The 14,899-nt window shown below is 46.9% G+C and overlaps 1 protein-coding gene across 2 annotated transcripts in view; it reads right to left on the reverse strand.

Annotated features, from left to right (window-relative positions):
• The window catches only part of COPG2 (coat protein complex I subunit gamma 2), a 384,275-nt gene that overhangs the window by 156,169 nt on the left and 213,207 nt on the right, over window positions 1-14,899 (reverse strand). For both annotated transcript variants that reach the window (XM_086918917.1, XM_086918916.1), the window contains 2 exons: window positions 14,036-14,111; window positions 12,843-12,946 (listed from right to left, as the gene is read on the reverse strand). In XM_086918917.1, coding sequence (XP_086775043.1) covers window positions 12,843-12,946; window positions 14,036-14,111 — 180 coding nt within the window. The remainder of the gene's footprint in view (window positions 1-12,842; window positions 12,947-14,035; window positions 14,112-14,899) is intronic.

Consider the following 14,899-nt stretch of genomic DNA (forward strand, 5'->3'; position numbering starts at 1 on the left):
TTTTACCAATGGCACTTGTATACATTTTAGGGAATTATTTAGGTTTCTAAATAATCTTTTACCTATGTCCGAGGTACAGCCAGGTAGATTATATACAGAGATTTGATCAACCAGTCGTCCACGTACGGGTAGACAAACACCTTGTTCTTTCTCAGGTGAGCCGCCACCACTGCCATGCACTTTGAAAAAGTCCTGGGCACAGACTTCAGTCCAAACGGTAGTACAGTGTACTGATAGTGATTTGTGCCGACCAGAAATCGCAGGAACTTCTGATGTTTCTGTGCAACGGGCACATGAAAGTACGCATCTTGCAGATCTATTGCGCAAAGTCAGTCTCCCCTTTGCAGCGGAGGATAAATTTGGTGCAGAGATAGCATGCAAAACTTCTCCCTGCCAATCCATTTGTTTGCTTGTCGCAAATCCAGAATGGGCCTGAACTCTTTCTTGTCCTTCTTGCGCACCAGAAAGAGCCGGGAGTGAAGAGCCTTTCCCCTTTGAGACAAAGGAACGCCTTCTATCGCCCTTTTTTCTTAACAGGGTATCGGCCTCCGCTTGGAGCTCGAGCAGCTGGAACTGCGTGCAAGTCGGTGGAATCGCTGGAGGCGGGCTGACTAAACGAAGACTATATCCATTGCAAACAATATTCAGCACCCATTTGTCCAGAGTAATTTTTCTCCAGTCTGCCAAGTAATTCTGTATACTTCCCCCTCCACCAGAGCGGGTAACGGAAGAGGGGGAAGTAGCACCTCAGGGCTTAGACCCGGGCGGGCCCTTGTTCACCGAGGAGGACTGCTGTCCGCCTCTGCCATCTGACGCTTCTGGAATGGTTGCCGCTGGTACTGCTGCGGTTGTTGCTGTTGACCAGCTTCACGACCCTGTCCTCGTCTTTGAGAACCATACCGCCTCTGGAACGGGCGGAAGGACTTCTGCTCTTTTGGTTTCTCCAAACCAACGGCTTTAAGTGTCTCTAACCACTCTCCTCTTCTTTTGCGCAGGTCTTGAAGAGGATACTCTGGAGGCAGACCTCTTGTCAGCCGAGCACCGGCGCCGCAGCGACCGAGGACTCGTCGATGCCGAAGACAGGCTGACTACTGAGGCAGAGGACACCGTCATGGCCCTTGAACGCCTCCTCGACGTCGACTTTTCCTTCCTCGACGTCGATCTCTTCGCCTTTCTGCTTCTCGACGTCGATAGTCTAGACGTCGATTAACTCCTCGACGTAGACTTTCTTCTCTTCGACGTCAAGTTGTCTTTACTTGATGGTGAACGTCGAGTTGACCTTGACGGCGAACGGCGGTGTCGCCTCGACGAAGAGCGCCAGTGCCTCCTGGACTCATCTCGACGTCGGTGCAGTCCTTGACGTCGACATCGTTCGACGTCCTTCCCCTCGACGACGCTTCGACCAAGAGCCCTGGGTCGACAGGAAAAGATAGTGGTCATGCCTCTTGGCGTCGAAGCCATCGACCGGGACCGGGTCCCTTTTCTGGGCCTTTTCTTGACTGGGGAGCCCCCCAGAGGCCAAAGCACGGGCAGAGGGCGATGACTGAGTCCCTCCATGCCCAGACCCACCTGGTTCTTGAGGTCTCCTCTGCTCCAGGCCTTGGAGACAAATCTTCTCCCTGTCACGCAGGGTCCTCCTGGAGAAGGCTTGACAAATCTCACAGGCTTCAGGGACATGGGAAGAAGGGAAAGAGTATACATACTCTGTGGGGGTCAGATTTTGCCTTCTTCCTGGCACACTCAGGGCAATTGTCGAATAAAGCTGGCATATTCGACAGAAAGAGTGGGCAAAGCTGGCTAAAAAACACAGCAAAAGGAAGAGGAAGACCCCAGACGTCGAGTGAAACACTCAAAAAACTTGAAAAGTGCCATCAATCGAAGAAATACCCAAAAAGGGAGAGCTCAATGCTCCAGGGTCCTGCTAGCAGAATCTGGAAAAAAGAACTGAAAGTAAAAGGACTTTGCCTGTGCATCCTGGGTTACAGAGGGTCTCTGGAGAGTTCCTTAAAGGCACGGTATCCCTTTTCCAGACACATAATGGCAGCCTATAGGGGCTTGTCTGTCCAACTCTTCATCTCGATCATTTCAAGGATTTTGGTGAAGGGGAGTTTTCTCTTTGAAGGTAAAATGTGTAAAATCTGACATTATTGGCTATCCTTTTCACTATTTAGATGAAGTGTAGCCTTGGAAGTGTTAGGCTGCATTATTTGTCTTGATTTTCTCTCAAGTATCTATTAAGTACTGCAAAGAAGACATCTTAAGAGAATATTTTTGATTGCTCTGGGGTACACGCACATGATTGGACTATACACAGAGATCCCCTACTACAGAATGGTAGTAGCTGTTGCTTTGGGTCTTTACGGCCCATGCCACCCGCACGTCACCAACTCGGGGTACGGGGTCTATTGGTGGCAGAGTTAGACAAAGCATGTAGGAGGGTCTGGCTGGGCCACAGAGATAAGCAGAGACCGTGCCCTCCTCTATTATGCAGTCCGAAGTGTTGGCAGATGACAATCTTGTTGGCAGGCTCTAGAGCAGGCAGCGCGATCCAGAGCACAGAAGACCAATGGAACACCTGCAGGAGCTACATCAGCGCTAAGAACTCCATGAGCAGTCTGTAGGCCACAGGGCCACGAGGCACTTGCTGGAGTGGTGGTACAGGGGGGAGCGTAGAGGTCGCTGAGGAGATGCAGGTAAGGCCCATGCGCATGGCCTATAGCTGGAAGGGCGAGCAGCGACAAGGCAGAGTCTCTCCGATGGGAGAGGGGGAGGGGAGGGTATGGGGAGTGACCGTCAGGGGCAAAGTCGGGTGCCCGTGCACTAATGTGCGGTATTTCAGAGCGCACCCGCTGCACTCGGCGCCAGGAGGCGGACCTAGGCAAATGGCGATGAGCACACATGGGCCCTATCCCCGCGCGTGTCTTTGCGTATACCTGCGCTCCGTACGGGGGGCCGCCCTAGCTCACACCCGCAAGAGGCGAACGGGTCTCCTGCTAGTGCCACTTCAGCTGTTAAACGCACCAGTCTGCCCCCGGTCCACTCACCGCGCCCGCTCGATAGTGGGACTCACTGCTGGCACCACTTCCGATGTATCTCCACTGGAGCTCCTCTACCCCTCAGGGCGCCGCCATGTCTGCTGTGCACACAGGGCGGATTCACGTCGTACGTGCCTCATCTGCGCATTTTTATCGGCGCTACTGGACATTTACCGGATCCGGAGCCTTCTGTCCTCATTTGGCAATATGTTTCATGGCTGGAAGTCTCACTGGAGAATAGGATGCTGGGCGATTACCAATGCGGCCGACAGAGCTTCAGAGCAACGTGGCCATCTTGGTCCGTGGCTTGGCCACGCTCCCCGATTTTAAAATGTTTAAGATTTGTGAACTGCACTAAAGCCCTACTGTATCTGTAGCAACTTGGTAGCTCATATGTGTGTTTTAGTGTCTGTTCTTTTTTTTAAAATCTGCGATAAAGTGTAGAAAGTCAATGGAAAGATATTAAGCCGCTTTTATTAACTGTGTGCATTCTTCAACGAACAGATGTTGTTCCTGAATTTGAATGCATTTGTTTTGTTTAGATCTTAATTTCTTGTTTTAGTAATCCTCATGTATAAGCTTTATCTTTTTTGGTTGGTACAACGGAATAAAGATTGTCAAAATTGAAACTGAAAAATAATTTTTGAAAGGTTTCAATCAGATTCAATAGGTCACACAATCTCTTGACAGTTGTAATTAACAACTAGTGTAACCAACAGATATATTGGTGGAAAGAGGGAATCGTCCAGTTTGGCACAAGGTCCTTCCTATAGCACAATTGTTGTTTCACCCACCATCAATTTATGGAACCATAAAGTAGATCTGTAGAGTTCTTAACACAGCTGAGCGCCTACAACCACTGGCCAGCATCATATATCTGATAACAGCCATACACTGCTATGCGCATACAACCCAGAAGACAGCAGTGATATAAGGATCATTTGTTATTAGACCAAAACCACCCAACGGGAACTAATAGTGTGATTCCCACCTCCCAACCCCTCCCCCCAGTCCTCCGCACCAGAAGCCTAACCATATTAAGCCCCGAGTAGTGAGCAATCATTTTAATTAATGTGTTGGCAGTCAGTTTTCACTCGAGGGGGGTGACAGCAACCCTGTGCCATGAACTGGCAGTAGCCGCAATATTTAAAGGTATTAGGGACATGCGACCTCTCGTAGTTCCGTCAAGAGGATCTGAACGAAGGTGACCCACAGCTCAGCACATGCCTCCCCATTATTCTCTGCCACTAGGGACATGCGCTTCATCGCTAATGTTAGCCAAAGTTCGTGTAACCATCCTGTGTGATTGGGAATGGTTGTTGTGCCCCACAGAGCCAGAATCACTTGACGCGCAGCAAGAAGCGATAGGGCCCTCTGCCAGCCCCGCAGGGAGCATAGAGGAGAAGTCAGCAGGTTCGGTAGACCCAAGATGGTGTATGCTTGAAAGGGCAGGAATAGTGGTGTCAAATGCTGCGTCTATGTCGGCCAGTATGTGCTCCCAGAAGCGCGTTAGTTTTGGGCAGTGCCATAGCAAATCCATTAGAAAACTGGTTTGTCCGCACCCCGTCCAGCACTTCTCCTACTTCCCTTAGTCCCACCTATGAATGCGTGTAGGTGTGAGATACCAGTAGGCGACCAGCTAGTAAGCAGATTGGCCATTCTTTAGCTGAGAGTGCACGCCCCAGTTCCACCTCCCATCGCCGTTGACCCTTGGTTTGGCCTCCATCTCGTCCCTTGGATAACACTGCATAGAGTTCAGCGATTGAGATGTTTGCATACTCTTTGCGGACCAGCCATTTTTGACGACAGTTAGCGGGCGAGAAGCCGCTTTCTTATATTCAGGGTTGGTGTCCCAGTAGCTTAGTTGGTGGAAGTGACATGCATCAGCCCGGGGGAGTGAGTAAACTTGTTGTAATTGTTTGAAGGGTGTGATCCCCTTGGGGTCCCAAAGACCCTACCCATTCACATCCATGCTGCCTCCACCTACTAAAAACTTGAGTTGCATCCCGGGGGGAATTTGGGGTTGTTCACTATCGGGGACATCAGTGAAGGGAACAATGTCAATCCTTTCTCCACAGCTACTCTATTCTATATTTTCAGTAACCGGGATGTTACGGGGAGGAATACAGGCCCCACACTCTTTGCGTGGTAGCCAGGCTTCCCGCCAAATATTCACCCCGCGACGGTCTGATCCATGAAGGACCAATGCTTTTCTGAAAGAGGGCGATTCCATTCCACTAAGTAGCGGAGGTGAGCTGCCTATAGGTAACGGTGGACTAATGTAAGCCCTAGGCCGCCCTACTGTTTGAGCTGTACTAGTTGAGATATCAACAGATGCGGCTTCTTACCCCCCATATAAACGTATTAATAGCTAGTTGGAATCTGCGGAGTGCCTTAGGAGGAGGATCAAGCGGTAGAGTTTGAAAGATGTGGAGTATGTGTGGGACTATTGTCATCTTGACCGCTGCTACGCGCCCAAACCAGGTCAGTTTCAAGCGGCTCCAGCAGTCTAGCGTTTTACTCTCCTTGTCAATGAGTGCTGTATAGTTTATTGCCAGGGTCTTTGGGATGGTAGGAGCAAGTGGCATGCCCAGGTACGGCAAGGATAGTGACGCCCATTCCAGGGGAAACCGGTTTCACATAGTTTTTTCATGGGAGGGGGGGGGAAACAATAAGTTCAGGATTTGTGATTTCTTTAATTTAACTGTAAATCCTGAGATTTCCCCGAAGATCCGCAGTTCGTCTAATAAAGCAGGCAGTGATGTAATTAGTTTCGCCAGCGAGAGAATGACATAGGCTGCATAGAGACTAATAGTGTGGGCGTCTGCTCCAAACCGGATACCCTCGATTAGCGGATCATCTCTAACACGCTGCGCCAGAGGCTACAGGTAGAGCGCTAGAAGAAGGGGGGACAGTGGGCAGCCTTGCCGGGTGCCTCGGGCAATCTGGAACGTGCTGAAAGATGTTCTGTTGACTCGAACAAACGCTCTTGGTGCAGTAAATGCAGCTTACTCATTTTATAAATGTTTCCCCAAACCCGAAATGGCGCAGCGTATCGAAAAGGTAAGTCCATCGAACACGATCAAATACTTTTTCAGCTTCGATAGATAGGAACAACATTTCTCTACGAGACCTATGGGTGACATCCATTTGGTGTTGTCTCCCCTTGTCTCGTCGGGATGAAACCAGCTTGATCTGAATCCACTAGACCAGCCATAAGCGGATTCAGACAGGCCGCCAGTATCCCGGCGAAGAGCATGGCATCGATATGGAGTAAAGATATGGGGCGGTATGACCAACAGTGTCTGGGATCCTTCGACGATTTTGGAATCACTGAGATAGAGGCTTCCTTCATGGAGCCTGAGTGAACCTGCCTCGAGGAAGGAATCAAATAGTTGCATCAGGAGTGGGGCTAATTCCTGGCAGAAAGCTTAATAAAACTGCGACTTGAAGCCGTCCGGGCCCAGTGCTTTATGCATCTTAAGGCGTGCAATGGCAGCAATTACCTCTTCGATTTGTATTGGTTGATCTAATTGGGATGCAATTGCCTCTGGCAGGCGGGTAAGTGGGCTCCCTTAATGGTAGGCATGGTGACTGAGGACGCTATTGTTTTAGCTCGGAGCCTATGCGCGAGCATACGCCCAACAGCGGTCGCTGCTCAGATAGAACTTATATTGGAGCCTGAGAAGGGCATTCTCCGCCCTGTCCAGGTCCAGCAGTTCAATAGGAGCCTTTTCTTTTTCAGTTCTCTCCAAACTCTAGGTGCCCTAGTGCATTTGTGTATGGCCTCCATCTCAGCCAATTATTGTTCTAATTTCTGGCGTTTCTCGCAGCGAAAGCGATTTTCAGCCTCCGAGACCACAATGAACTCCAGCCCCCCTCATCACTAGCTTGAACGCTTCCCAAACCACTCCTAGAGAGGTATTCCCTACGTCGTTGTTATGGAGATATTCCAACAGCTTAATAGATATAGATGACTTACTCAACTCTTACTCACCTACCCTAGACACCAACAAGATTCCTAAGGGGCTAACTATTCACGCTAACCCGAACAGAGAACCCACTAACAACCTTAGAGTCATAAACAATGACAACCTCATGAGAGTGATCATCATACAGACTCCTCCCCCTCATACTCCGCTACAACGTAAATGCGTACTACACATTGTGACCGGCCAACCCATAATAAAGGAAAAGCTCTGGACCTCATCATCACCAAAGAACGCTCCATCACAATGTATACAATCTGCCCTTGCGATTGGTCCGACCATCACAGCATCTTCTTCCATATTAACATGGAGTGGTCTCAGAGGAAGGCTCAACCAACAAAATCGATGATTTGGAAAAGGGACCTCAGAGATATCAATACCGCAATCTAGCAAACCACTGCAAATTTGCCGTCTTTTCCCAAGTTGACATGTCTGAGGTTCATGTACTCGCTGACTTTTACAACTCTACTATCTCTAGCATCATGGGTTTCATTGCTCCACTCCAACAAAAAAATGCCTCAACAAAAATATCCAAGCCATGGTTCAATGTGAACTTAAACTCGGAACGTCGCAACCTTAGGGCAATCGAAAGATCCTGGAAATCCAAACCCCCCTCGGACCAGCTAAAAATCCTTAGATCGGTTAGGAGCTCCTATAACAAACAAATCAAGAGAGCCAAGGCGGACTATTTCAGATCCCAACTTAATTAAGCCGCAAACCGCCCCAAGAAACTCTTTGAACTGGTTAAACAACAAAGGCTCTGAAGTCAGCCCTCTCTCATGTGATGAACTGTGTTATATCTTACTTACTAGTATAACATGTACTCTAGCCCTGCTGCCTCTAGCTGCTCAGCCAGAGTGTGTCTTGGTCTTAGAATGTTGGTGTGCCTATGATGCGTGGAATGCCTGGGTGACTGGGTGGGATGAATGTGGCAGTTAGAGATGGGCTGAGCAGCTAGGCAGGCTGCTCCTGGTCGGGCTGGTAACACACTAGGCTGGCTGGAGTCAAGCCAGATGTAACCTGCACTGGAGACTAATAAAGAAGACCTAAATATACATCCTGGCTCCTGGTGTCTTTCTACTTAGGACACAACATATTTTTGGTGACGAGGGGCAGACTTGAACCCTAGAGACTCTTGGTACAGCAAAGAAACAAAGAAACTAAGGAACTACAAGAGATACCAAGAGATCCTACAAGCAACTAAAAGTATAAAGAAGGTATTTCCAGGCAAGCCAGCGCCAGCCCTACCAGTGTCCTTCCAAAGGACAGCCCCAGCGAGCAGTGTCACCTTCAAATGACACTACAGCCTGGGAAAACTACAGCTACAGTGTGTTGGAGGAGTAGTACAACTACAACCGAATTTGGTGTTCCAGCCACAGAGGACAACAGTGAGTTGGAGGAGTAGTTAAACTACAGCCACATGGTAACGTACAAAAATGTTTGTGAGTTTGATGGGTAGCCTCTTCACAACCAGGTGTTGGTGTTCCAGCCATATTGCGCAAATGTGTGAAGAGTGTCTTTAAAAATAAAGTGACAAAATAACAAATAAAGGCACAATTTGGGATGTGTAGTCATAAAAGAGTCATTACCTAACAGCGTGCAGTGACTACACAGATGGATAGTTTCTGGTAATTAACTGACATTTGCTGCGTGTTAAGAAGCGATCAGAACTAATAGCGTGCAGTTTCTGCACAGATGGAAAATTTCTGACTTTTACATGAAATTTGTTGCATATTGATACTTGATCCACCATCGATTCTGTGGTGTTGCATCATCAAGGTATGTGCTTTGATGACACTTTGAAGGACTTTGGACCCAGTGTGATTCTACAGAGGTGCAGTGGTTGCTCATCATCCCACATTGTTTGACACTCTAGACTCGGTTCAGAGTGGGGATCTCTACGGAGTCATCCTGGGCATTTGAATGTACTTTACATTTGCAACATCAGTCTACAAAAAAAAAAAGAGGCCACAATGAACAGTACTAGTGAGTGGTCTCATTTTCGCTGTGCTGGAGCTATTGTGTCATTTCGTCACTAGTATTATCTTAAATACAGGGTATGCATTTTTACTTGAACTCAATTAGGACAATGAAATCACTACCTGACCATGGTGTGGTGAGTCAAATTTTATCTTTTGTTTATGGACCCAGCCGAGACTTGGTTTGAGTGCACGTTATTCAACTGCCTTGAAGTGGTTTAAAAATGAAGGCGCGCGCCATGCACTGCCCACTCGTAGTCTTACCTGCACCCATGATGCCACCATAGATCTTTATGACGTTGGGATTAGTTACCCGTGTTCTGCTGTTTCCTTTTATGCCATGCATGTGCTGACGTCCTTTTAGCCATCCGGCTGTGCGTTAGAAAACGTGCAACCATCTTGTGGTTGGCGGCCGTTTTGTCTTTCTGGTTCCTGTTTGCGGAAAAGTTGCCAACCACGCTGCAACGGCATTGCCAACCACGGTGTTCCCGGACCCTTAAATATAGTTTCCCAACAACAAATTTGTGTCTGGGACAACGCGGATTTCATTAGGGGAAAACATGTTGACGGATCTTCTGGCTACGTAGAATTCAGGAGAACAAATTGAAGAATACGCCTTTTCTGTTATTTGGGATTTTTCCACTATAATTCTACTAATTTTTTTCACTGGACCAGATCGTCTGTTTTTGTGTACAATGAACTGGATTCTTCTCACTAGGGTTATGGGTAACGTTTTATTACATTATTCTTGGTTCATTTTGGTTTTGTACCACATTTGCTGCACCCTACGTAGAACTGAGGTAGTCTTTCTATTTAACTCAAGGACACGCTGTAAGCAACATGTTGAATGTGATCTTGGTCTTTGCTTATCTCTGTCTGTAATGTTTTCATGTATTTTTACCCAATATGTTTTAGTGTATATTTCAAGGATGTTTGATCTATACTGGGTGCTGTGTAGTTTATGAGGTTTATGATTAATTATTTAAGCCTCTAATGGGGTGCACAGCATTATTGCATGTTTATGTATGCATTATTTTAGTGACTCATTCCTTTCTGGGGTGGGGCACATAAGTCTACTGTTAATGGAATTGTTGTCGTGTGTTGTGATACCACATGTTTATGATTTATTGAGGATGAGTTTTCTTTCATGATGATCTGGCTGCTTTCTTTACTGAGAAATCAAGACTCATCAATATTGATCTGGATACCAGGCGGGCTCTACTGCTATCCAATGTGTCTGCGCCCCGCCTAGCCTTATTAGACAAGATCGAGCAGATGAGCATGGGCATCAAGAACAATGCCTCCTGGGACACCTCTACCCCCTCAGTGAAAGACATTAAAAAGGAGTACCAACTCATCTAATCATTTCAGCGACCCGTTGCCACCTTCCATCTTCAAAGAAATCAAGGATGTTGCCTCTCCCATCTGGACAAAGATTGTCAACGTGTCTCTGTCACAATGCACGATCCTGGAGTGCCTAAAAGCAGCTCAGGTAACTCACATTGAAAATTTCCATCTGTTGGACCAACAACCAACCGGTGATCAGCGCTGTACTGGAGTACTCCTTGACTCGAGGAGTACAGCGCTGATCACCGGGACTGCGCCACAAAGGCTTCTTAAGATGCCTTAATCTACCAGTATTAGGATTCAATCAACACTGCTGACTTGAATACTGCACATTGAATTTTCAATACCTATTCTAATTCACGGCTGCAATAATGCGGACGGCCGCCCCTGACTTCGCCTTGATACAGGCCCCCCCCCCCCCCCCCCTTTCAACACTTTTCCCCTAGTGGGCGCCTATACCCTATTTCACCCCATCCCTACCTCTGTACAGAAGATTATACTCTGTACAACATCCAGAAAAGTACATTCGAATCCATGAGAAACAGGCAAGAATGTAAAACTGCTGCTACTGTAAACCACAAACAGTTTACTAAGGACACTACTATGTGTAATTGATTGTTTTAACTACTCTCTGATTTCCCTTCCTATAGATCTTTTTTATTTCCACGCGCACACACTCCCCCCGGAGCAACCCTCTTTTCTGTTTTGAAACATTCCCTACAGTGATCCGTTAGAATAACTTAGAATAAACAGTCACTTTTGAAGATATTTATGGTGCTGGTTTGTCTTTTTGAGGATATATTCAATTGAATTGAGAAACTACTAGGGTACACTTATGATATGAGTTCTATGTGTATCACGTTCATAGATTTTGACTTAATGAACACCTTCCTAATGAAATTAGTCTGGGACCCACTCACGGAGATTATTAAGAGTTTCACCCTGCCTGAACCACTCTCTGTGCTGGCCCCTGAGAGTTGTGTCAGCACCCCAAAATCTCGGCCGCTTCTGGACTTGGAAGGCACTTTCCCTCGTGCACCGCACTGCCGCGGTCTTCTGCCCTGCTCGGAACAAACTCACACCAACCCGCTGCGTCCTCTGTCATTTATACACTTGGGTCTGTCTCACGAGGTGCCTCCGCCCGCTTCGGAGTTCAAAGTGCAGGGGGCCTTGCGGGATCTCTTGAGCAGCTGCACTGTCTCCATACTGTGGGCACTGGAAGTGCTGCCCACCCCAAGAGATTCTGGTGGCCCTGGGTACTTGGCCTCCTTTCGTTGAAGGGAGTGGTGAGAACCCGGTTCTGATTGCTTTGCTCCTTCCCTACCACTGCTCCTCCACTGTCTCCCAACGAGGATGCCCTGCTTTGTTACCTACTTGGAACTGCCACAAGTTCTGCTCAATCGCCCTAGGCCTTCACTGGGGCTACTGACCCTGTGTGTAAGGGAGGCCATAGGCCTGTATGCTGTCCTGTGCCTGCTCTCCTCACCAGCTCTGCGGCGTTGCGAGTCAGACCCCACCAGTACCGCTCGGCACCTCTACTGGGTTATCGCCTCTTTCAGGGGGCCGGCGAGGTCAGGACATGCCATATTGTGTTTCTTTACGCTTCTCTGGGCTTATGGCGGCTTATCATGCTCTCTGAATATCTGCCGATCACTGGCTCCCTCGCAGGGGGTGACGACTCACACTGCCCAGGGCGGGCAGTCTACATGAGTGATCCTCATTGTGCCCCCCACCCCCCTTCGTAAAAAATGCTCTGGCACAGTAAGGGCGCTCCACTGCATCGGCCGCTTCACCCTTCCCGTACCTCTCTTCTGACTGGGAGCGTCCGTGTGTTCTGCACACACCTACCGCACCTCTTCAGGGGATATTTTAGCGGGCACCATTGAGCTGACGCAGTGGATCGGCCCTCATTTCTCAGGTGGGTGGTCTTGGCCTGCCGCTCTCAAGCAGAGTCTCCTCCAACATGGATGTTAGGCCGTTCCATTGCCCTCCGTCACCAGGCTCAGGACAGTGCCTCCAGCTCCTCCGGTAGCCTTCTCCATTTCAGCATAGGTTTTTGATTGGGTCGGGCGTGACACCCCAGCCCTAGTGCCCGGCGGGCGGGGGCTATGAACCTGCTAATGGTCAGCAGTGTAAGAGAGACTCAGAGACACGCTAGGTACACTATAAAACAGTCAGTAAGCATTTTAGCTTGCAGATAGGCAGCTTGCAGAAAGGGTTACTTTACTTTTTGGACAGGGACTAGATTCTCTCAATACTAAATATTAGTTATTCGAAGTAACTTATCAAAGCATTAACTATGGTTAAGCTGCTAAAGCTGGGCAAGTCATTAATCGTACACTCCTGGATAGATATCACCAAACAGGCCCTCCAATGATCTAGGTTTCTGCCCTCTGAGCATACATCCAAGGAAAACAGTTTTATAAAATAAGACATACAACCCCACTGCAATTCATTCTACCATGTCCCAACCCTCCAACACCCACACTAACCGTTAAAAATGTAAGCAGCATTCAGCATGATCTGTCTTTGTTTTAGTACATTCAAATAAAAGGTGGCCCTGTCACGTACTTCGTCATCTGTGTCCATCATACACCTGTCCAGAAAGAAGAATCATAATCAGTGCCACCAAAAGGAAATAAGGGGAAAAAGCTAGAAAGGGAATTAAAAAGTATTCCAGTGAGGCAAGCCCAGCTAAAGGCAGACTTTTTGCAGCCCCAGTGCGCATAATGAACATTTAAGACTGAAATGTGTTCCAGTGGAGCAGACCTCAATGCAAGATTTCATTCAGTTGTTATGTGACACAGAACAATTAGGGGTCCCTCTCTATTAGATCAGACTAACGAACAAGTGTTGGATAGCTGGACAGGTAGATAGAATAGGTAGATCATGCTTAAAATAAAAAAACGCAATAAAACAGATAATCAGTTCTCCATAAAAAGCATACTAAAGGCCAGATTCTCCAGTTCACATACTACTAAGGCACAAACCATCCTGTATTCTTAAAGCAAATCAAATTTCCATTGTTTGAGTGGCTAAGGTGCAGAGAAGTCCAAAAATATTAGGAAATCTATTAGCCAACTAACTCTGGTGGACTAGCAAAAATCATATGCCAATGTCTTCAGGCATCTGCACAGACAAATATCATTATTCAAAGCTGGGAAGGCATACCTGGAATACATTCTCAATACCACAGACTACCAGATGTGGTAATTAAATATCTCTGTAGATACAGAAAATGGAAACTTAAATATCACTTAGAATACTCAAGAACACTTTAGACAGTTTAAGAAAGCCCACATAAGTCCACTAAAGGAAACATACTTTACCACTGCCAAAAGGATCCCCAGACCCACAAAAACTATCCACATCTGTGATGAATCTACTGTCAAAATATATGTGCAGAATATGAATCCCAACTCCCGGTTTCTTGAAATGCACTCCTATAAATTTTAATACTAAAAGATAAGACATGCAAAAGCAATACCATTATGGATGAGGTAAGAAACATGTACATAATAGCTCTCAAACATAAGAGGGAAACTGTAGCAGACTGTATACAATGAATTCAAATTTAGACAGCGAACAATTGTTCGGGTTTTCTGAGACAGCACTGAAGCCATGAGTCAAGTAAAAGGAAGTGACACTATGGCGATGCAATGTTCCTAGACATGCATTTACTTACCTCTGTAATAGGACCAATACACTGGGGAGTAGATTCTCATTTTGGGCACCAAATTTGGCAAGAGCACTGACAGCAGCTGTTAGATAAAAAAGCAATAAAATGATGTATATTGTAGGCAGCTTAGTTTCACCAGAAGTAAAATAATTATAACAGTCAGGCCTGGATTATTCTAGATTTACGCTGCCAAAGCACTATTGGCTGTAAAGTGATCAGAATAACACTTTGCTAAATAACAGATAAACCCAATTTCACTATGACAAGGTACAGACCATGATAGTTTAAACCTGCTGTCCTTACATATTGTTCTTTGCTGATCTGCTGTTTGGAAGTTGATGGACATTCCACTTGCTTTTTTCACTTCCAACACTATGCTTCATTTAGGTCTGCCTATGCTCAGATTATTAACTTGTACACCTTCCAAACTGCGATATGCCCTACCCTATACTTCCAGAGCACCCATCTTAATTTTTACCTTCGCTTTGTTATTATATTATATTTTGCTTTACTACACACTTTGTGCTTTTACATGCTTGTATCATAATGGAATATGATCAAGAAGTGGAGGGAAGTGTGAAGTGTAAGTTAGAATCCACAAAGCACAGTCACAGATTCTTTGGCAGGTGAATATAGGCCAGTTTTTAGGAGTATGAGGTGAAGCAAAGGGTGAGAGTCTGCATATGATAAGGTATATGTTCGAGGCATGTGGGCTGCTGAATTCATATCTGTGCATAGATCGCCGCCTAGTGTTGGGTCCGGATGATTGCACATTGTTGTCCTGGAAGAGTCTTCGAAGTATCACGAGATAGGTGGCTCCTCCCCTGGACTACAGTGCGCATGGGCATCCTCTCCATCTTCAGATTGTTT

The sequence above is a fragment of the Lissotriton vulgaris genome, chromosome 1_1 (genome assembly GCF_964263255.1).
Source record: "Lissotriton vulgaris chromosome 1_1, aLisVul1.2, whole genome shotgun sequence".
NCBI classification, from domain to species: Eukaryota; Metazoa; Chordata; class Amphibia; order Caudata; family Salamandridae; genus Lissotriton; species Lissotriton vulgaris.